The 23,677-nt window shown below is 43.4% G+C and overlaps 1 protein-coding gene across 11 annotated transcripts in view; it reads left to right on the plus strand.

Moving 5' to 3' along the window:
* The window catches only part of YEATS2 (YEATS domain containing 2), a 194,840-nt gene that overhangs the window by 149,842 nt on the left and 21,321 nt on the right, over positions 1-23,677 (plus strand). For 10 of the 11 annotated variants that reach the window (XM_085870069.1, XM_085870066.1, XM_085870064.1 and 7 more), the window contains 5 exons: positions 7,087-7,186; positions 9,044-9,133; positions 9,284-9,343; positions 11,086-11,221; positions 12,862-12,926. In XM_085870069.1, coding sequence (XP_085726195.1) covers positions 7,087-7,186; positions 9,044-9,133; positions 9,284-9,343; positions 11,086-11,221; positions 12,862-12,926 — 451 coding nt within the window. The remainder of the gene's footprint in view (positions 1-7,086; positions 7,187-9,043; positions 9,134-9,283; positions 9,344-11,085; positions 11,222-12,861; positions 12,927-23,677) is intronic. The other variant, XM_085870073.1, reaches the window with a different exon arrangement.

Genomic DNA, 23,677 nt, shown 5'->3' on the forward strand with positions numbered 1-23,677 from the left:
GTGACCAGGGTTGCCTCAGGAAAGGCATCAGGCGTAAAACCTGTGCCAAATCATTATGCGGATCATAACGGATGATCCGCTGTGGCGACCCATAACGGGAGCAGCCGAAAGAAGAAGAAGAACATTTAGTGAATATACTCCTAATCTTAAAACAGAAGAGATGTTGAATAGAAGACTTACTCCAAGAAGCCATTCAATGTATCATACCTTAAAAGAAGATGTCAACACGTTAAACTGAACCAAACCACTTACACGTGGAATTTGGGTGTTCTGGAAGGAAAGCCATGATATCTTTGGCTCATTTTTTTAAAATCAGATGGTGATACTGTAACTGATAATAATGCACTGAGTGATGATGCTAAGGTGAAACAACTTCGCGTTTCTCGAGATGGAACATTTTATCCATGACATAGATTGGAAAATAATTGGGGAAAAAAATGATTATGCTGAAGCATACAAGTCTTACCAAAAGGTGTCTGAAATCAATGGAAATAAAGAACCCATTTTGGATATGATAGCATTTAAAAGTCTGTATACAATCTATGCCTTTGACCTGAGTGCTCAAAATGAAACTATAAAGTCTAATCGAGTGGATACTTCCCTAAACATTGAAAGAGGAGAGAGTGAAGAAGTTGATACATATTGTTTGCTTTTGGAAGAAACATAATTACAGATTAATACAGATATTGGTGTTATAGTCCAGGGGCCCAGGCCAGAAATTCCACTTGTCAGTACCATCTAAGGAAACCGATCTGAGTTATGGTTTTTGAATTGGTGTGTATATATATATATATCATATATATATATATATATATATATATATATATATATATATATATATATATATATATATATATATATATATATATATATATATATATATATATATATATATATATATCATATTTTGATGTAATAACCATTGCAGACTAGCAGCTTATAGTCCATGGGCCCAGGCCAGAAATTCCACTTGTCGGTACCATCTAAGGAAACCAATCCTAGTTATGATTTTTGAATTGGTGTGTATATATATACATATATACATATATATATATATATATATATATATATATATATATATATATATATATATATATATATATATATATATATATATATCATATTTTGATGTGATAACCATTGTAGACTGGCAGCTTATTGGTAGTTATCATCTCTGGAATGTACCCACCCTCCGCATAATGAAAGCGAAAAGGCAAACTCAGAAACATTCAAGAATGATGCAATTGCAGTTTCCACATCGGGCTAGAATGAACTGCAAACCACAAATACATGTCTGAAATGCTTTATTTATACCATCCGAATAATCCTTTCCGTCATTCCTGAAGGCAGAATTTGTTTTATGGCAGAAAGGGACGAACAATAGGGCCTATCAAAATGTTGCTGATTTGTGATTTTCAGTGCATTTTAATTTATAATATTGTCATACAAGTTCCCTGGGTAGTGCTACTGAACCGCAGTAGCCTATAACATGCACATGTTGTATGAGGAAAACATTTATGAACATTTTACAAGTTTTTACCACAGTTAAAGGAATTGCCCTTCCCCTACCCGAGTTCCAACAAGCGTCCAAAATGTGAAATTTACGGATAACCCAAATTTCACCACGCTGCTGTGGCATGTTTATGTACTATGTTTTACTCATACATATTTGTAGCGATGAATGTCCTTGTGATTGTGCCAAAACATTCACACCATGGATCAGTAGTCTAGTCTTCATCACTGTTATCAGCATCAGTCCTCGAGGTCTACAACCTCTTCCTCGACATCAGCTGGCTGGTTGCTGCAGGTTCGCAACTTGCACATGTCAGTGCACTTCAGGCTATTGGCAAGGCATGTGCAGTCTGGGAGTTTGCACGACCATCCACACTTGCAGGAAAGCAGTTGCAACACTGCATCCCGTGCTGGAGAACCCTGCATCCACTCGATGGCCAGCTTCCCGTCATCATCAGTGGTCCATCCACAACCCTTGGGACTTGGAACGTAGGGTTGGCATTGCAGACAGCGCCTCCAAATAGCAGCCTGGTAGTTTGCACGGAGGACGAACATGAAGAGGCAGTCTTCACATGGTGGAAGCTGACTGGACTCTATCTCTCCCCGTTTGGCACAGAAGAGTTGATGTCGGAGTTCATTGACTTTCGTGGTGTTGGTAGACGGCACGTACATGTGGCAGGTGACCTCTTGCAGCTTTTGAAAGAGCTCGGTGGATGCTTCCCATGAATGACCGAGCTGACTGAAGGCCTCTTGGTAGGTCTTATCCGACTTCATTTGCTTCAAGGCGCCCATCTTTCCCCGGCCTGCAAAGGCACTGACTGTATCATAACCGGAGAACACATGCAGTCCAACCAGGGCATCACAGACACTGTCTCCCATCGATCTAGGAACCGTGTGCGGGTTTGCGTACCACACTTCTGATACACGGGGCATGGGATGTCCTTATTGAAGGCAAGACACAGCACAAGGACATCTGTATCTTTGGCAGTGATCACCACAGACTTGTACCCAGCCTCTGCTGCATGCAGAGCATGCAGAAGCATTCGGGTGTCTGCTTCCTCCTGCGTGGACTTCAGCTCTGCCACTTCCTCCCAGTGGTCCTTGGTTTTTTTTTGATTTTCCCCCAAAACGTCAATATCTCAGAATGGTAAAATGGTAAAAATGCAAAATACATACACTAAGCTGCTCTTCTGGAACGGTTATCACATATTGAAATAATTAATCATATAGTCCCTACCAATAACTTAGTAGCCCGAAAGTTTGGTTTCCTCAGATGGTACCGATATATGCCTGGGCCCTTGGACTATTATAATTAGTCTCACATAATTATTTTTGATAAATAAATGAGTAGTAAAGTACCAACTGGGGTATATGTTAATCAAATCAATCTTCATGAACTATCATCTTGTATTCAAAATCAAAAGCCTTGTATGATTAACATGAATACAATTCAGAGAAAAGGAGCAGTAAGAATTGATGTTTTGCTCACAAGAGAACAGGTGAAAATCTTGAACGATACTGGCTCACTTAAAATTAAAATGTCAAAACCAATGTTGAAAAATATTCAATAAGAGAGACGAGTGGAGGATTTCTCCCATTTCTTATTCCTTTATTTGCTGGTTTAAGTGTGGCTGGAGCATTGACGTGTGGTCTTTCAGCAGTGGTGAAAACTGCCAACGAAAGGAAGGCTCAACTCCGGGCTCTAAAAGAATTGGAAAGACATAACAAAGAGTTGGACAAACAAATTAGTGTAAGTGGTGTAATTGTAGATTTTGCTGAAAAAATTGAAAGTCTGCCTGAAAAGGGAGATTGTTAGTTGGAGATATGGTTTCTTCTATCGCACAAGCAGGTGTAAAATTAACTGAAAGGGTAATGGATCATATCTTTCTTAAAAATAAATGAGCATTGATGAGTGGTTTAAAGAATTTGGAAAGAATACAACATCAAATTTACAACTTGTCAAATATTATAAGAAATTAAAAATTCATAATGTGGATATTTGTATGAGAGATGAATTAACAAACTTGCCGAAACATACAAAGAATATTATTATGAACTTGGAAGATAATAATGGGAGCTGTTCTCATTTGGTTTGTATTTTTAATAGTGAAGACAAATATTATTTTGATAGTTTTGGTCTTCCACCACCTGTTGAAGTAATAAAATTCTTACAGAATGGTGTTTATCAAACATTTCAAGTCCAAGAATTAAATTCCAAGTGTTGTGGTCAATTATGTTTATATGTGTTATTTCAACTCAACAAATATAAATTTTTTCATGACATTATTTTTAATCTAATATAAATGACTTATGTTGGTAAAGATGGTTCTATCTTTGGTGTATCCCAAGAACTGAATATTGATTTGTCAAATTATTACACAAAGGCACAAGCTGAATGACAGAAATATTGTATAGCAAAAAATATTAATATGAAAAATGCTTGTAAATTATTAAATAATTATCCAAGCCCGACTGACGCGAATGACTTGGTGAGATTAAGTGATTTATTACAATATATATATCCTTAAATAAAACAGCTGTGTATTCCAATGATACAGAAGTGTTGATTTTATCTCCAGGTCATACAGAATTCACAGTTCCAATTAAAATAAAATTTTATAAAGAAGGGCGTATCGTTTGTATGATAATAGAACAATGGGGATATGATATGAATGATTTAGGGTATGTTTGGTCATTTAAAATTAACCTGGAATACCTGGAACAATTATATCAGTCTCGTAAGGAAGAATATTATCCACTTGGTGCCGAGAATGAATTTTGTGGAAGTACGATTAGCAAACAACAAATAAAAGAATTTAATAAGGGTAAAATCAATAATGGTTTTGCCATAGTTTATATAATGAAAACACAAAGAACAGGATTATAATAAGTAAGGAAATACAAAATGATTTAACTACGGGAAGATGGGGAGGTACTTCCTGTCATTATATTAATCTGTCATATATTTCTAATACATAAATGACAGCAAGAAGGCTTCAAGAAAATTATCATTTCTGTGTCCAAGCATACCTTCAAGAAAAGAGTATTCGGTATTTTAATAAATATGTTCTACAACATAAGAATGAGGTATTTTCAATAAAAGATTGGCTTTATCCTGATGTGAATAAACCAACAACTTTGGATTTAATTCAAATGTTAAATAATGAAAAAATTATAAAGTTAAGAAAACGTAAGGCTCTTTCAGAAATTCAGAAGAAATTTTATTGGTTTCCTGTTGTAAAAAAAATTATTTTGGATACAGGAATAACAAGAAATCCTGATGAATATATGTATGATATTCTATGGGGTGAAAGTGATGCAACGATTGTAAGGGACAAGGAAGGAGTTGAAGAAACTGAGACAAAGGAGGAGAAGGAGAAGAGAGAGAATGAGGAGAGGAAGAAGAGAGAGAGAAGGAGGAGAGGGAGGAAAGAGAGAATAAATATATCTCACAAGCTCAAATGAGCTAAGATCCTCGTCCTCTTAATGATGATGTCATAAAAACGAATATGACGTCATTGTGATGTATCAGGTTTGCGATAATTTATCTGTGCTAATGCCCGGTTTGATTCCCACAAACAAAATTCGAACAGCTTGCCTAGTTTCAGAGATAATGGTGTAGGCGATTTCCATTAGCAGAGATATTTTGACGTCATAACTTTTTTTCTAGGAGGAATTTTCAAAATTGGAGATGGTTACTGTCTGCGCAGGGTATTTTTACATATATATGCCAAGTTTCAGGAAGTTTCGATGAAAACTGTCGGCTGTGAAACAAACAAGCTCAAATGAGCTAAGATCCTCGTCCTCTTAATGATGACATCATAAAAACGAATATGACGTCATTGTGTTGTATCAGGTTTGCGATAAATTATCTGTGCTAATGCCCGGCTTGATTCCCGCAAACAAAATTCAAACAGCTTGCCTAGTTTCGGAGATAATGGTATAGGCGATTTCCATTAGCGGCGATATTATGACGTCATAACTTTTTTTCAAGGAGGAAGTTTCAAAATTGGAGATGGTTACTGTCTGCGCAGGGTATTTTTACATATATATCCCAAGTTTCAGGAAGTTTCGATGAAAACTGTAGGCTGTGAAGCAAAAAAGTCCACAAGAACAACAACGTGAGTAAGACTTAGAGATCCTCCACGAGGATCTAAAAAGACAAACAATAATTATTTATTGTATCATGCTTTAATTCTGTTTTAAATAACAACTAATGAATTTGGTTGAGATCTCACCTGTCATCTTGTGAAAACGATTGATCTGCAAGGTTGTAGTAAGAATCTGAACACTCCATTTTCGTAATAAAACATGAACAGCACACAAGTTGCTTATTTAAACCAACTTGATGACGTAATGGGAGATATCATGACAATGATTTTTTTCCAGGGTGTGTTCCCCACATCGGAAATGACCGGAATTTTTTTTGCTTGGCTCGGGCAAGGCAGCTGGCTGACTTCAAAACTGACTCGTTTTCACACGAAAATGAAACATCTAATCTTACTTTGAATGATTTTTGATAAAACCTCCGTTTAAAAGCTGTTTTTCACTAAACTTTGTTCTGTTAGTGTTCTGATGATTTAAAATATAACCACGAGAGACAAGGACACAGAATACTTCCTCATTTTCACGACACGACTGTGTTCTAAAAACACTTCTCCATTTTACAAAACTCACCCAAACAGCCCTTTCTTTCGCGCTTGAAGAGATAAAGTGAATGTAATAGAAATATTTATTTATTCCCTGAAGGAGAACATGGACAAATATTCATTGGTTCACTCTTTGAATGGAATGAAAATATGAAAGGAAAGAAGTGCTTTAATCAGTAAGTCTCAATTTTACATTTGCTTGTATGGGAGGGGGAGGAAATCATTCTCCTATTTTGGGCTTTTGGGGCTTAAGTTAGAAAGTTTTTCCCTTTTCCCCCATTCATTTGAATGGCTGCCTCAGAAGCCCCATTTATCCTCTACTTTGGTCTCTTTGATGTTAAACATCCCACGGTGTCCTTCGCGAAGTGTAGGTGAGCTATCGCTGGCAACATGAACAAATTCAAAATTCCTGCTTTAACTGACAGAGGGTGTTGCATCAGTGGCACAGCTGCACCCTCAGCCAATGATGCTTCCCCGCACCCTTGTGCTGCATACAAACAAAGATGAGTATTCACCATTGGTTAAAGCGGGGCCAGGTTTTGCTCGTGAATGAAAAGAGGGCTTGAATATAACTGGAACTCCAGTCCTGAGAGTGCCATCTTTGGGTCTTGCTTATTGATTCTTTTTTTGTAATTGACAATTTTTTAAGTTCATCTAGTTCGTATTTTAATCACTAGTAACGTCTGCTCCCTCCGGGAGTGAAATATGATGTTGATGAATCACTTGCACTATACCCTGTCTGTCATCATTTCCCTACATTCCTCTGACAACGGTCAGTGGTTAAACCAGTTGGTCTATGCCACAAAACTTACACATCTGTGATTATTCTGTGGATATAAGTTTTATTTTGTTGGGAAATGCAGGGCAATATAACACTTTTCACAACCCCCCTTCCACTCTCCTCCCACTCTCCCACCTATTATAGTTTTCCAGCCATGGGATGTCTTCAGGGATTGTACTTGGAAGTGCAAAACCCATTACAATAGCAACATCATCCATCAAGCCTGTGGCAACGATGGTAACAGGTGGGTAAAAAAAAAAGTTTGATGGAATTGCATACACAAGTACTGCTTATTCAACACTGAAGGCACTACCAACGAGCATATCTTCTCAGCAAGGCAAGGCTCAGTTCTGACATTTCGACTCCAAGGCAACTGAGTAGTCTCCATCCGAAATAATGTCGGCATCAGGCACCAAATGTTAATTGACCTCGAAAGGTAGATGATGGATGAGTCGTCATGTGACTGCAATATGCAGATGATCCTGCATGAAGACAGGTCAAAACTTTGGACCTGCACATTGCCTACTGGACAGCCTTTTCTTTTTGTATGCATAGTCGAGGCTCATGGAAGAGCTAATACAAGTACACTGAATGGATCAGGATGCAACGGGATGAAATGAACAGTAGAGAGAGAGAGGGGGGAAACACCAACAGCAGACTTGAAGGCCAAGATAGAGGCAGACTTTGACAAACAATGGGTGTGTAGAGGAATGGGGGACAGGAGAGGTTGCATGGGGTGGACAAGATTGATTCAGAAGGAAACTCTCAGGAGGGAAAACTGGAAATTTGGAAGGAGGGATTGGGATGGGGTTAACGAGGGTAGAATGTCTCTTGGGGTGGGTGGGAGGGGGGGGGAGAAGGATGTTTTTTAATATTTTTTTATGTTGAAAGCTCCAGTCACAGACGAAATAGCCCTCATCAAGGCCAGGCCTTGAGGACAGAAAATAAAAGAGAGAATGTAAAGTGAGGAGTGAAAATGAGTGAGTAAGAAAAGTGTGATGTTTGTTTGCAAGAAAGAGAGATGAAAGCTCGTCCGGAAGTTATAGTTTGAGTGAGACAGAAACAAGACCAACAATCCTGACATGGTGTGTGTAAGATGGTTCTGGGCACCACTTTAATGCTCTCAAGTCAGAATGGTAGTACGACCCTGAAGAGTTGCTGTTTTCCAACCCACGAGCTAGAAAACCGGTCTGACCAGATGGGTGTTTTTTTCGGAGACACCATCTCCTTACTGGATGGCCGTTGGCTCCTGAAGACACCATCTCTGTACCTGATGGCTGTTGGCTCCTGAAGGGAGCTCATCCACCCTTTATCAGATATTGTTTTTAGTCCTGCAGGGTGTCACAGTCACCCTCCCCACTGGCAAGCCAGTGAGGGAAGTCGGTTTAGTTGCCGACTACCCGACCATGAGGTAGGGAGCACTGGGTTACATATTACCAGTGGCAGTCAAGAAACCTGACTGACTTGACAATAATTTAGGTACTGAATGTTAACTTGCATATTGGTACCAGTAATTATTAATGTGTAAGCTTTTTATTTCGTATGGTTATAATTGTTTTCAATAACCATAGGGTTTCGTTCAAGAATGACAATATAACCACTAACTATCGTGTACTTGACAAAACCATGGTAAAGCACTGATATTCTATTTGGGGGCAATGAAAATGTTATTCAAACAAAAGAAACGACTTTTTCCCACATTCCTCCTCTGTGTATAATTTTATATTTTCTTTTCATTAATTTTGATGAAGCTTTATATCATAAAAAGCCTCCTGTTTGTTATTTCCGATACAATTGACAGTTAACCATTTCATCATGAGGATAAGTATGAGAGTCTCGTTCCATTTTTATTTGCCTCTTTATAATAACAAAGGACATTGACATTCATTCATTCATTTTCATTCTCGTTATCACAGAACAAGTTTAGCCAAAAAGTCATTTGTACAGAAAAAAAAAAGCTTGTATTCAACCGACCCTGATGTCTGATCCTAAAGAAATATATCAAAAGCAATGGGTATGAGAAACCCATGATTTGTCAAAAATTTAACCAGAAACCAGCTCCGCTTCTCGAGTTAACCACAAAACGTTGGGTCATCACCAGGAAATGTCCGAATCCAAGCCCTGGTGAAGTCCAGGGCACAGACTAAAGTCACGACACCAGCCACTCCTCTCCTCTTGCCCATCAACCCAGGTGTGCCTGCTTCATATCATTTCACACTCAAGCTTTTCCCTCCACATTATTTTTTTTTCCATCCACCTTCTCTGCTTGCTTTGGTCTTCCCTTTTGCCTTTACTCCCCTGGTTATACTGTCACCTATAGTTATACGTTTTTTTTTTCCAGCTCCAAAGACACCTTCAGCCTGCAGTAGCTCAACATCCACCTCAATCTGCTGTGCAGAAGGTGAGATACAAACGTGCATGCAGACAGTCACAGCACATTTTGCGCAAGTCGTTCGTTTTATAAAGTTAATTAATTGGTTTACAGGTTTTCATTTCATTTTTAGCTCACCTGGACTTGAGTCTGATGAGCTTATGCAATCGAGCAGTGTCCGTGAGTGAGTGAGCGAGTCAGTAAGTCTGTAAACACTTCAGTCATCATCACTTGAACCAAACACACAGTTTTGATGAAACTTGGCCACAAGCTTCATATTTGATGCCGAACGAAGGTCTATTGACCACGTCAAAATCTGCACTTATTAAGGGGATCTACAGGGGGGCTCTACGGGTCGGGGTGGGGGTGGGTATGACCCCCCAAAATTTTTGTTCACGGCATTAAAAATAAATAAATCAGAGTCTAAGGTGGTTTGCGGGGGGTTTGAGTGACCTTTGCTCCTGATCCAGGTGAACTTCAGGATGCGCGGTCCTATTTTTATAACAGTAAGGCCTAAGTCACATTTGCTCTACGGCGAGGATACGGCGGCCGTACACCCTCTGAATTGACAGAAACGTGCGGCGGCCGCAGAGTTTCTGCGGTGGCCTCAGGGTGGCCCTATGCCGTTTGGCTATATTTTACAGGCCGTAGGGTTGCCGTGGAATTATTACGCGGTTATAACTTTTTTCATTTCTACGTTCGCCGTAGCAATTCAACAAGCCGAAACAAAAGAAATGGTAAAAAAAAATAATAATTAACCCATTCGTTACCGTTCGTCTGGCCGCATGTTCGCCTTAGGGCCCCCTGCGGTCGCCTTGCGGGCACCTTGAGGCTACCTTGCGTCTGCCTTGAAAATTCTATGGCCGCCGCAGGGCCCCCTTAAGGTCAGCGTGCGACATCAAATCAAAGACCGTACGGAAACCCCACGTTTTCTTTCTCCACAATTTATAAATACGCCGTGCAGCTCCCTGAAAAATAAAAACATATGTGACTGCTACATTGTGTGACCGTGGAAATACTGCGGCCACCGTATAATTGCTAGTGGCCGTAGATTTTGGGGACCCCACGGCTGCCGTGGCAAATGTGACCTAGGCCTAACTGCTTGATCAGTTACTGCTTCCAGATCCACTCAAAAATGTGTTTTTAAATCCCCTTTAATTTCATTACCACGATTGCGTTTTTATTTTTACTTGTGAAGATTCTGCTTTTATTTTGCTCCAGAAAAGCCTTGCAGTCACTAAATTACACCCTTAGCCATGGATGCTACCTCACAGCCTTGTGCTGTTCACGGCATGACTTCAAACGTCACACAAACGCAGCCGGTGATCATGGTGGAAGTGACATAACTTCCCGGAGCACACTGTGTGTCGGCTTCGCCATATTGTGACGTCACTTTTTTTTCTCCTCTGATTTCGGCATGGCAATTACCTAGAAATCTCCCCCTCAGGCACAGGATGCCAACCCACACAGGATTTGTCCATGCCATATCCTCCAACTGCTTGGCACCAAGCGAGGAAGCAGCACCGACATTTTTAAAGTCTTTGGTGTAAACTTGCATGAAAATATACAGTTCTGTGATAAAATGTTTACTGCGGCAAACCTCAAGCAATTTTACTGACCATCCACAAATATTTTTTTATTTGTTACAGCAAGCAAGTTTTTATTTAATTTTATCCTGGGGGATTGGCTGGGTATTATGGTGAGATGACGAAATATGGTGGAGATTTTGTCTTTACCATAATATTTTCAATCCGCTCCTAATCCTTCTGTAGTAAAGTCAGAGCCAGGAGTGAAATGCACTACCAGAGTGAGTTCACCGGGTCCACCGTGCCTCCCCTCGACATCTTGGATCAAATCGGAGCCCATGAGTACAAGTTCTGCTCCCCTCGTTGAACAAATGAACATCGAGTGAGGAGACTTTTATTTGCAACTTTTTTTTTTCTTTGCAATTGGGATTACTATTAATTTTGAAATGTATCATTGGGAATGTAACAATAACATAGTTATTTCAATAATTTCAGTAATTTGCATTTTCTTATCTTGTAGCATGAAATATACATATTACATGGACAAAAATGCATTCCTTTTCTCAAAAATGACTTCCTGTTTCTTTCTTTGTGTAATATGCCCTTCAAGTCTCATTCTTTGATAGGACAGCAGGTGTTATTAGATTGGCTTCCTGGTTAAGGAATGTACTTTATGGTTTGCCATTGCCTTTCTAACAGAGAATCCACAGGCAGAAGACATTAATGTTACAGTTCACTTCCAGTCTAGTTGCAGCCTGGAAAAGATGCAGAACCACCCACTATTAATTACGTCAGCTGCTACATTCCAGCCACTTATAGGCTTTAGTAGCCTTTGTTGTAATACCAGTTACTCCCGACCCCTTGGGGGAAGAAATGAATCCACGGATGCATTTCAGGTTTACCAGCAATCATCAATGTAGAATAGATTCCCCCGAATAGTGGAGCTGTCAATCCTTCCCATGTGGGATTCCATCCAACCTCTACACTGTTATGGAGCCATAAACCAATGTGCCACACCAGCACTTGCTGCAAAGGTCCTGACCAACAGAGTGTGCTTACACCTTGTTTAGGCATCCACCCTGTTTAAACATCCATTTTACATTTAATGAGGTTTCTCTATTGTAGCCAGGAAAGAAGATGTTGAAGTTAAAGTACACTTGCAGCTTAGTTGTAGTCTGTGAAAGACACAACTGCTTTACTGAGAAATGCAGTGTCAGTTGCTACACTGCTCCCCAAAGCATCAGTCAGCCTTCTTCTTCGTGTCCTCCTCTTCCCTTTATAACGGGTGAGGTCCGATGGCTCCACACTTCTGCTCTGCCTTGACCAAGATACTCCTCCACCTCCCTCTGTCCTCAGTCAACTTTCTCCATTCTCCAACCACCCCCACCTTATGGATATCCCTCCTCACACAATCTTCCCATCTCAACCACGTTCTACCTGTTTTTCTCCTACCTTGCTCCCTCAACCTATCCGCACTCTTTACCATTCTCTCTTCTCCCATCTGCACCAAGTGTCCTGCCCATCTCAGCTGGCATTTCACAAATCTCCTCGTCAACCTCATCAGCACACCAATCTGCTCCCTCAGTTCATCCATCATCCCTCTATCCACCCTCTTTACTCCCACAATCCTCCTGACCCACTTGTTCTCGCAAACCTGCAGCCTTTGTTGTTATCTCTCTGTGAGTGCCACCGTCTTCAGGCCATAAAGGTAGGCCGGCATTACACACAACATCAGAACCTTCCCTTTCAATTTCTCTGATATCTTTCTGTCAGCCTGAAGTTAAAATAAACAAACAGTAGGCCATTGCGTGCTGGTATCCTGGCTTAATTTTCTGCTTGGGGGTTAGTTGAGTTGCAAATATGGCATAGGTATTATGAGCTCAAGTTTTCTTTCAGTTTTGTTGTGCCTCAATTATATTGTGCTGATAATATTTGCATTTCATCAATTCTTGTTGGTATTTCCTTGTCTTATTTCTTAGAATGTGTATCTGTTTGCCTATTGATTGTGTCCTCTTTCTGCAGCCCATCATTGTTTGAGACACGTGATCAGTTACTTGCAGCCATCCTCAGGAAGAATCCCCTTTTTGGTAGGGATGTGCAGTTGTGATAAAAAGGAAAGAGAACGATAAATGATTGAAGGAGCCTCGTCTACCCGATTGGACTTTTAATGTCAACAACATATGTTTGTAGACCAGAAAGGATGACCATGTATGTTTAAATACAAAGTCATTGCATGAATGTCCGAGCCCCTGTCGTGCTGTTGAAATAACACAAGGTGAGTTTACTCAGCCTGTCATCCTTCCGAGGTTGGCAAAATGAGTACCAGCTTACTGGTAGCAGGGGAACTGCATCAGCGGCACAGCCGCACTTCCAGAAAATGATGCAACATGCAGCCACAGGCTGCATACGAAACAACGACATTGCATGAATATAAATGCAGGACAAACCTGAGTTCCGAATATTAATTTCAGCATCGTAGAGAGGAAAGAGATGTGATATGAAGCAAAGGATGTGGAGGGTTGAATTAAAACTTACATGCATGTAGCAACTACTATCATTCAATTTGCTTGACGTCAGTTCCGGACTTCCGGTTTTGGGATTGGTGCACGTGGGCGGCTGGGTGGCGAGCTCCCCTTCCAGTCCTAAAGCTTTTTGCGTATTTTGTTATTGTGATTTGTGTCGGCACCTGGGGAACTGTACTTATTTTTTAAATATTCTTCACAGTTTTAGCGGGTATTTGAGTTCATTTAATGAAAGAAGCAGGGGGAGGCCTCGTGTTAACTTTAGCGTTAAGTCAGTTGGGGCCTTGGGAGGATGGGGGGGGGCAAGGGGCGGAGGAGCTCATTGTGAGCCAATGGCCATCCATATCTAGTGCCCGACTGGGTATGCGGACATTTTTTTTTTTTTTTTTTTTTTTTTTTTTTGTATACCTTGGTCGAGGCTCGTATGAGAGCTAACACACAACTCACAGCAAGGAGGCATGAGACAAGAGGGGCGGGAGTGGAAGGGACAAAACATTGGGGAACAGACACAGGTGAACTGTGGAAGGGAGAGGGATGGGGATGGGACGGGGAACATGGCGAGGGGAAGATGGACATTAAAGGGACTTTCAGGAAGGAAAGCAGGAGAATTGAAGGAAGTGGGCTTGGGTGGATTATCGGCGGTAGAAAAGATCGAGGATTTGGATGGGGGAAGATAAGAGGTGGTGGTGAACAGCTGTTTTGAAAGCCTGAAGGGAAGAATGGGAAAGAATAGAGTGAGGAAGTTTATTCCAAAGGCGGGAAAAAAGAGGAATGAAAGAGTGAAGATGAGCAGTGATTCGTGATTTTGGTAGTTTTACCAGAAGGGGGTTGTTGGCGGACCTTGAGCGCCCTGTGGAAATGTGGTTGGGACAAATCGCAGAGAGAGCAGGGGGGGCAAGGCTGGAGAGGAGTCGGTAGAAGACAGAAAGACCACCGACCAACCTGCGGTGATTGAGTGAGAGGCCCAAAGACTCAGCTTCATTGCGGGAGATGCCAATGATCTTAAAAGCCCTGGTTTCGACAGCGTGAAGTCGAGAAAGGTGGGAGGCAGGAGCACCAGCCCAGAGGGGAGAGCAGTACTCCATCAGGCTACGGACAAAAGCTTTGTAAGTGGTCAGGAGCTCAAGAGGGCCGAGGAAGGACTTTGCACGACGGAGGATTCGCAGTCGGCGACTGGCTTTTGAGGCAAGGTTGGAAATGTGACTTTCCCAGGAAAGGTCATGGCAGATAGTGAGACCCAGAAGCTTGAAAGAAAAGACTTCTTCCAGAGGATTGTTGAGAAAGTGGATGGGGGTTTTGAAAACGGTCCTTTCGAAGAGACATAGTGAGAGTGTGAGATTTGTCTGGATTGAAAGACATGTTCCACGTGTTGGACCAGTTTGTGATTTTATCCAGATCTGCAGTGAGCGAAGAAGCTGCTGCTTGCCGGTCTGAGGGATGACAGATGGTACGGCAGAGGGTTGAGTCATCGGCAAAGAGAAATAGAGGATTTTCCAGAGAGTCCGAGAGATCATTGATGAAAACCAGAAAAAGAACAGGGCCCAGAACGCTACCTTGAGGAACTCCAGCCTGCACAGGAAGAGGGGATGAAAGAACTCCATTTAGGGCCACACGTTGACTGCGACAGGAGAGGAAGTCTGCGAGCCATGAGTGGAGATGGCCTTGAATACCATGGGCAGAGAGTTTGGTGAGTAGGGCAGGGTGCCAGACTGTGTCAAAAGCACGTGATATGTCCAGGGATACGGCTCGGATTTCCTGTCTGGCATTGAGGACCTCCATCCATTGATGGATCAGCAGTAGCAGCATATCTAGGGTAGAGTGACCTGGTCTGAAACCAAATTGATGATTGGAAATCAAGCCATTGGAGAAGAGGAAGGATTTCATGTCTGAAGCGATGATGGATTCCATAACCTTGCTGATGATTGGGAGAAGGCTGATTGGTCTATAGTTACAGGGATCTGTTTTTGCACCTTTATGCAGGGCAGTGATGTAAGCAGATTTCCAAGCACATGGCAGATGACCTTGGGAAAATGAGAGGGTGAATAGAACAGAGAGAGGGTGAGCAAGAGCAGAAGAGCAGGCTTTGAGGACACGTGGGCTGATGCCGTCTGGACCGGTTGCAGAATCTGACTCGAGGTTTGAAAGCAAGCTCTCCACCTTGTCAGGAGAAAAGGATACAGAGTCCAGGGACAGTTGGGTGCGACTGGGTAAAGTGGGTAGAGATAGTGATGGGTTTGGGACACAAGATTTAGCTGCAAACACCGAGTTTAGACATTCAGCTTTATCACGTGTGGAATCAGCAGTGCGGCCATTTGAGGTAAGGGAGGGGATGGAGGGGGAACATACACCAGAAACAGATTTGATTAAACGCCACCAGGATTTTGAGGAGGGAGAGAGGTTTGAGAGTTCAGACTTGAGATGAGAAAGATGTTGTTTTCTGGCTCTCCTGAGGGTAGCTACACACTTGTTCCGAGCTTTGTGGAAAGAACTGAGATTGCTCCTCAGTTGGGTTTGCTTTCCATGAGGCAAAGGCAAGTTGTTTCAGGACAACTGCCTCGCCACAAGCTTCAGTAAACCAAGGGCGGGAGGAAGGGTAAGACAACTGAACACGAGAGGGGATAAATCTGTGCATGAGGGAGAGCAAGTTTCTTTGGAAGAATTCCCAGGATGAGTTGATGTTTGAGAAAGTAGTGATAGGAGACCAGTCTGTAAGTTTGATGGCTGCTCGGAGACCCTGCCAGTCGGCTTGAGTGAAATGCCAGACTCGACGGCGGTGAGGTGGTTCTCTGATAACAGCCAGAGAGATGTCCACTTTAATAAGGACGTGGTCAGAAGAACCAATTGGAGCGAAGGAAGAGCAGCAGATATTGTCAGGGAAATTTGTCAAAATCAGATCCAGAAGAGATGGAGTACCATTGGTTGAGATCCGGGTCAGGAAGTTGACCGATTGAGTCAGTCCCAATGAGTCACAGAAAGCTTTTGCTGATGTCCCATGGCAGGTGAGAGAGGTACCCACACCTAGCCAACTGGCGTGATGACAATTGAAGTCGCCACATAAGAGGAAGAGAGAGTTTGGATGAGAAGATAGAAGATGGTCCATGTTTTCGGAGAGTGAGGTGTAGATGGAGTCATCACTGTTCGGTGGACGGTACAGTACACATATAAACATGAGGTGGGAGTGGAGGGGAAGCCGAAGCCAGAGGTATTCCTGGGGGTGTGGGGGAGTGAGAGCAGTGCAGGGAGAGTGAGGAAGTCTTTGATGAAGAGAGCAACACCTCCACCAGGACGAGGCTCAGGTCTGTCATACCGTAAGAGGGAGTAACCAGGGAGAGATACTTGGGAGTCAGACACGTCTTGGGAGAGGAAAGTTTCTGTTAGGCAGATAATGTCTGGTTTGTCAGTGGCAACCTGCATGGAAAGATCTGAAAGGTTTGAGCGAAGGCCCCGGATATTTGAGGTCCACACTTTTAATGAAGAGGTAGGGGAGGAGGCTTTTGGTGCAGGAGGTGGAGGGGGCGGGGGAGGGTCGGACGAGGGACGAGGGGGGAGGTAAGGAGGGTTGCTGAAGGAGTGTGGGGTATTGCAGAATAGCGAGGGAGGGGGCCGAATGAGGAGGAGAAAAGGCTCTGTGGTGCTGTGAGAGAGGGGGACAAGAGACAAGGAAGATGGCAGTTGAGGATTTGAGGAGGTGGAGGAAGAGATGGAGGTGAGAGGGCAGTGGAGGGAGGCAGGTTGGTGGATGAGAGGGGGGCAACTTAGAGAAGGAAGAGTGAGGGGGATGAAAGGTGGGAGAAAGGTGAGGGGGGAATTTTTGAAAGAGGTGAGAGGGAGGCTTGGAGGGAGAAGAGTGGGATGGTTGCTTTGAGAGTGAGAGTGAGGGGGTGAGGGGTGAGTTGGCACTGAAGTTGGAAAAAAAGAATGGTTGATGGAAAGCGAGCATCCATGGCAAACTGTGGTTTTTAAAAGTTTTAGGTCAGAGATACGATTTAACACAATTCTTGATGGATGCAATGAAGGCGAATTCAGAGCATGGAGAGAAGAAGCGCTGTAATAGTTGGATTTTTTAGGCAAGGAATGAAGGAGAGGTCGAAATGAGAGCAGTCTGTTAAAATAGCAGAAGAGTAGTGCATTGTGAAACAGTAAAGAGTACCACATGTGTGAGAGAGGAAGATGAAGCATTATAAGATCGTTTTTGTTGTTAATATTAATGTATGAGAGAGTTCAACAGATTAGGTCATGGAAGTGTAAAAAAAAAAAGAAATCGAGGAAGACGAGGAGGAAGTTAAGAGGAAGAAGTAGCAGAATCGGGAGAAGGTTGTTGTTGTTGTTGTTGGGTTTGTTGTTTTTTTTATTATTTATTTATTTATTTATTTTTTTTTTGAGATAAGAAAGAGATTAGTTGGGAGAATGGGGGATATTTGGAAAGTGGGGAGGATGAAAATTGAAGGTAATGGGGAGGATAGAAATTGAAGGTAATGGGGAGAAAAAACAAACAAACAAAAAAAAAAACGATCGAACACCAAGTGGAACCGGTAGGCTTCAAGCCTAGGACTAGGCCTCAAACACCAGGTGAGAACGTCGACATAAATACTCACAAAATAGCAAAAACATCACAAAAACTCACAAAAACATCCTCCTGCAGTTGGGTTACTTCTTATTTGGAAGTTGGTGGCAGGATTTGCACTCCGACCACCGTAAAACCCTTCATTCTACAAAACATTCCAGAAGCATAAAAAATTCTGAAAACCCACTCCATGGGAGTAACGCCTGTGCAGCTTCCCTTCGCAGGGCAGCTCACCGGATGACGGGATTGGGGCAAAGCCTTTGGGACCCCCAATCTTTGATGATAGGAGGGAAACCACGGGGTAACATTCCCGGGTCAGATTGTGGGAGAGTGTGTCGGAGTGGTGCTGAGGTGTCGTCCACCAGACGGCGGTCTCCTTTGGTTAACCTGAGGCGGTCCCTTCGGGAAGGTGCCTGGAATGTCCTATCCCTAAGAGAGGATGATCACCCGTCTCTGCTACCATCTGAGCTCAAGCGTTTGGATATCGGTATTGCAGCACTCTGAGGTTCGGAGACCGGATTGTGGTGAGATCATGGTGGGTGGTTACACCTACTATTGGTCTGGTCGCTCTGATGGTTACCATGCCCAAGGAGTTGCTGCAGCTGTGTCCAATAAGCTGACTCCAATTATAATTGAGGTAACACCGGTCAACGAGCGTATTATGAAACGAAGGATTCGTCTGAAATGGGTCTGAAACTGTGATCCTGAATAGCACTAAGTTCTTTGACTTTGCAAGAAGTCATGGACTTAGGGTGGTTGGTTCATGGTTTTAGCACTCGCAGGCTCATCGCTGGACTTCGTATTCCAACACTGGTGGTGTGGCAAAGGAGAATGACCATGTGCTCGTTGATGGTTGCTGGAGGGTGATCCAGAACTGCAGGGTGTACCGGAGTGCTCAGTTCCTCAATACCGACCACAGGCTTGTTGTAGCAACTCTTAAGTTTCAGCTTAAATCCAGGAGAATGGTACCATCCCAGCCGAGGCTGGATGTTGGCAAGCTCAAGGATGAGAGGGTGGTTGAGGAGTTTGCAAACAGGCTGAGTGCAGATTTTGGGCGTCTGGGTGCTCTTGGGTGTCCTAAAGTGTTGTGGAGTGCCTTCAAGACCACCATCCTTGATGTTGCCGGAACATGTCTTGGAACCCACTAGAGAACGAAGAAGAATTTTCTCTCTCAAGGGACATTGGATACCATTGCCCAGAGTCGCAGAGCTCGGCTGTTCAGGGAGCTGAGGCGTAAAACTGTGCGTGCACTAAGGGTGGACAAGGAAGACTATGTGTGAAGAATCTGTGAAGGGGTGTAGCATCACCTGTGGTCAAGTGATTCTCGTCCTGCTTACAAGGGAATTAACGCATTGTGTTAGTCCAAGCCTGTACCTTGGTGTACTATATTGAGAGCAGAGGGTCGTGGCCTCTTGACAGAGGAGTCCGAAGTGAAGGCCCGCTGGGCCGGTTACTTTGAGCAGATGTACCAGGCTGATCCACCATCTGTCGAGTTGGATGTCAGGGGTGTTACAATCCCTATTGCTGACCCTCCAATCAACTGTGGTCCACCTTCGTTTGTGGAAACAGGCTGCGGTGAACCGGTTGAAATGCGGTAAAGCTCCTGGGATCTGTGGCATCTCGGCTGAATTTCTCAAGGCTGGTGGAAATGCTGCACTCATTTTGTTGCATGCAGTGCTGTGCTCCACCTGGAAAACAGGCGTCATCCCAACTGACTGGAAGAGGGGCCTTGTTGTCCCTCTCTGGAAAGGGAAAGGTGATCGCCAAGACGGCAACAACTACTGAGGGGTGACGCTGCTCTCAGTGCTGGGAAAGATCTTTGCACGGTTAATTCTTGAAAGGGTTCACCACCATCTGCTTGAGCACCAGCGTCCAGAGCAGTCAGGCTTTACACCAAAGAGGTCAATGATTGACTGTATCCTTGCTCTTTGGGTCCTCATCGAACGCAGATGAAAGTTTTGGCAGGGGCAGCTTGCAGCCTATGTTGATCTCTGTAAAGTGTTCTATTTAGTGAATTGGGATGCCCTCTGGAGGATTCTTGGTCTTCGTGGGGTGCCACCAAAACGGATCGATCTGATGTCTGAACTATACTCTGGTACTGAGAGTGAGCTGTGAGATGTGGTGATACCATCTCTGACTTATTTACATTTGTTACTGGAGTTTGTCATGGGTATGTACTGCCTCCCACACTTTTCAGCACTTATATGGACTTGATTCTGGGGAGGATGTTTGAGAGATCAAGCTGATGTGCATCGTTTGGGAATGTCAAGATCTCTGACCTTGATTTCGCAGATGATGCAGTCATCTTTGCAGAGATTCTGGATATCCTTTTGGGGGCCCTCGAGGTGCTGAATGAGGAGTCGGAGCCTTTGGGATTATGGGATTCCTGGGTCAAAACAAAGATCCAGGTTTTCAATGACATCTTGGATGCTGCTGTCCTGTCTGTACCTGTTTGCGGTGAGGATGTTGAGGTCACGGAGAGATTCACTTACCTTGGCAGTGATATTCATGTCTCTGCTGGCTGTGAACCAGAGGTCAACAGACGTCTGGATTGGGTCTGGAGAGTCATGGATTCACTGGATCATGGGGTGTGGCACTGTCGGTACCTGTGCGGGAGGACGAAAGTCTGAGTCTTCAGGTCTTTGGTGCTTCCATTCTTGCTCTATGGATGTGATCATAGTTGGTTTCGGTTGTGGAGTGAGGTTTCTGAGGATATTGGAAGTGATGACGGTGCAGCGGGGGCAGGTGGTGCGGACGGTGCAGCGGGGGCAGGTGGTGCGGACGGTGCAGCGGGGGCAGGCGGTGGTGACGGTGCAGCGGGGGCAGGAGGTAGTGACGGTGCAGTGGGGGCAGGAGGTGGTGATGGTGCAGTGGGGGCAGGAGGTGGTGACTGTGCAGCGGGGGCAGGCGGTGATGGTGCAGCGAAGGGACAGGAGGTGGTGATGGTGCAGCGAAGGGGCAGGAGGTGGTGATGGTGCAGCGAAGGGGCAGGAGGTGGTGGAGGTGCAGCGAAGGGGCAGGATGTGGTGGAGGTGCAGCGAAGGGGCAGGAGGTGGTGGAGGTGCAGCAGGGGCAGGAGGTGGTGGAGGTGCAGCGAAGGGGCAGGGGTGGTGGAGGTGCAGCGGGGCAGGAGGTGCAGGTGCAGCGGGGGAGAGGTGGTGGAAGTGCAGCAGGATTGCTTTTTAACCCGGTTTGTAGATAAGATAAGGGGGAGTGCAGTGTTATACCTTTTAAGTAACGATCCCAATATGGTGGAGGAGGTGGAGGTTGGGGAGCATTTCGGAAAAAGTGACGATAACATTGCGTGTGCAAAGATTCTGTTTAGGGTTAGAGTTCAGGATAATAGAGTAAGGCTATTAGATTACAGGAAGGCAAACCTTGAGGGTATGAGGAGAGAGTAAGATGATGGCGATTGGAAGACTCCAACAACAGGACAATCAGCATCAGAAAAATGGGAAACCTTCAAAGACCAAATGTGTAGAGTGTAGAGTAAGTACATTCCAATGAGGTGTAAAACTAGAAACAGAAAGAGACCAGGGTGGTTGAGCAGTGAGATAAGGAACACTATTAAGGAGAAGCAGAAGGCATTAATTAGGTTTAAAATAACATGACTGGAGTTAGATTTATATCATTATCGGAGTAAACAGAGGCAAGTGAAGAAAATAACTCGACAAGCCAAAAGAGAATGTGAGAAGGACGTGGCGAAGAATATTAAATATAATAGCAAGGCTTTCTTTAAGTATACTGAAACGCAAAAGAAACTTACGACTTGTTTGAAATTTAATAAAATTGTAACAGTTCAAAATAAAACAAACCAACAATTGCTAATTGAAACATTGGCATTTTATTGATGACATGTCAAGTTTTTGACCAAGATACACCATCTCATAAGTTTGTTCTACAGTACAGAACAGCACAGGGTGCAATGTCAGTCCCCTTTCAATAGCGTGTGTGGCCACCATTGTTTTAGATACAGGCAGTGCATCGTCGGCGCATACTGCCTTCCGGTCTTTGGATGGATTGCAGCTGGATTCTGTCCCACTCAGCCTTCAATGTCTGAAGCCATCTGACTTAGGACCATCTGCCTGTCTTGCCTTGCAGTGGTGATTCTTGGCCTCCCTGATCGAGGTCTGTCATCTGCAGACTTGTGGAGGGTGTCTCTGTCCACCAGGGCCGATATCGTCTGGTGTGAACAGCCAAGGTGACGTGCCACCTCACGGTAGCTCAATCCGCCTTGCAGTATGCCCAAGGCACACTGCCGTTGATCCCTTGACAATCGTGGCATTTTGATTGAAATGCCCATTTTGCACTGGCCTTTTTAAAGCCAATATCAAGACATCACATGCAGCTCATTAAAATCATCCCGTACCCCTTGGCTAATGACTGACAGTCAAAACGGCTGTTCAACAGCTGTGCTATGAAGTGACCATTGAAGGTTCAAGTGACCATCCGTGACCGTTTTGTCTGACAGTGAGGACACTATTGTCCACAAATAACTTCACACATTTACTACACGCAGTGTTATTGTTGATATTTGAAGGTTTAAAAGGTGGTAAGTTTCTTTTGCGTTTCAGTATATATCAGGGGAAAAATAACAGGTTAGGACGAGTGTGGGCCCATTGAGGAATAGCACCGGGAGAGTGGTTCATGATGAAAGTGAGATGGCAGGCTTATTAAACAGGTATTTTTCTTCAACTTTTACACAAGCACAGTCAGGAGAATTGCCAATAGCTGAGAGTATCTATCAAGGAGGTGAGGATGGGCTTTCACAGAAGATCCAGGTTGGAGTGGAGTAAGTAAAGGAACAGCTCGGTAATCTAAGAGAAGATAAGGCTCCGGGTCCAGATAATATGCACCCGAGAGTATTGATGGAAGTGGCTGAGTAGGTGAGTGAGATGTTAACGGATATTTTCAATAGTTCACTGGAGTCGGGACAGGTACCAGAGGATTGGAGAGTAGTAAATGTAATACCATTATTTAAGGAAGGATTCAGAGAAGAATTGGGAATTATAGATCTGTTAGTTTGACTTCAGTTGTGGGGAAGGTGTTGGAGACATAAATTAATGACCGGATGAGTGGCCATAACATTGTGTGTGCAAAGATTCTGTTAAGGGTTAGAGTTCAGGATAGTAGACTATGGCTATTAGATTACAGGAAGGCAAACCTTGAGGGTACGAGGAGAGAGTTGGGTGATGTAGATTGGGAGACTCCAACAACAGGACAATAAATATAATAAATAAATATAAGCTAATTAAAGGTAGTCAGCATGGATTTACCAAAGGTCGTTCCTGTTTAACAAATCTTTTGGAGTTCTATGAAGCAGTGAAAGATTGGGTGGATGAGGGAAAGGCAGTGGACATAGTATATTTAGACTTTAAGAATACATTTGATAAGATAACACATCGGAGGTTGTTAGCCAAAGTGAGGGCTTGTGGAGTGGCTGGTCAGGTAGCTAATTGCATTACAAACTGTCTTTGTGGTAGGAAGCAAAGGGTGGTTGTGAGTGGGAGGATGTCTTGCTGGGAAGATGTAAATAGTGGCATACCTCAAGGATCAGTACTCGGACCATTACTATTCATTATTTACATCAACGATTTGGATAATGGGGTAAAGAGTAAGCTTTCCAAATTTGCAAATGACACAAAGCTTGGAGGTGAGGTAGATAGCAGAGGGGGTGGTGATCAGATTCAGGAAAGTATCGATACTTGCATAGATTTGGCAAAAGACTGGCAGATGGAGTTGAACCTGAGCA

Source organism: Eptatretus burgeri, chromosome 2 (assembly GCF_056783735.1).
Source record: "Eptatretus burgeri isolate ZD-2024b chromosome 2, Ebu_testis_v1, whole genome shotgun sequence".
Lineage (NCBI taxonomy): Eukaryota > Metazoa > Chordata > Myxini > Myxiniformes > Myxinidae > Eptatretus > Eptatretus burgeri.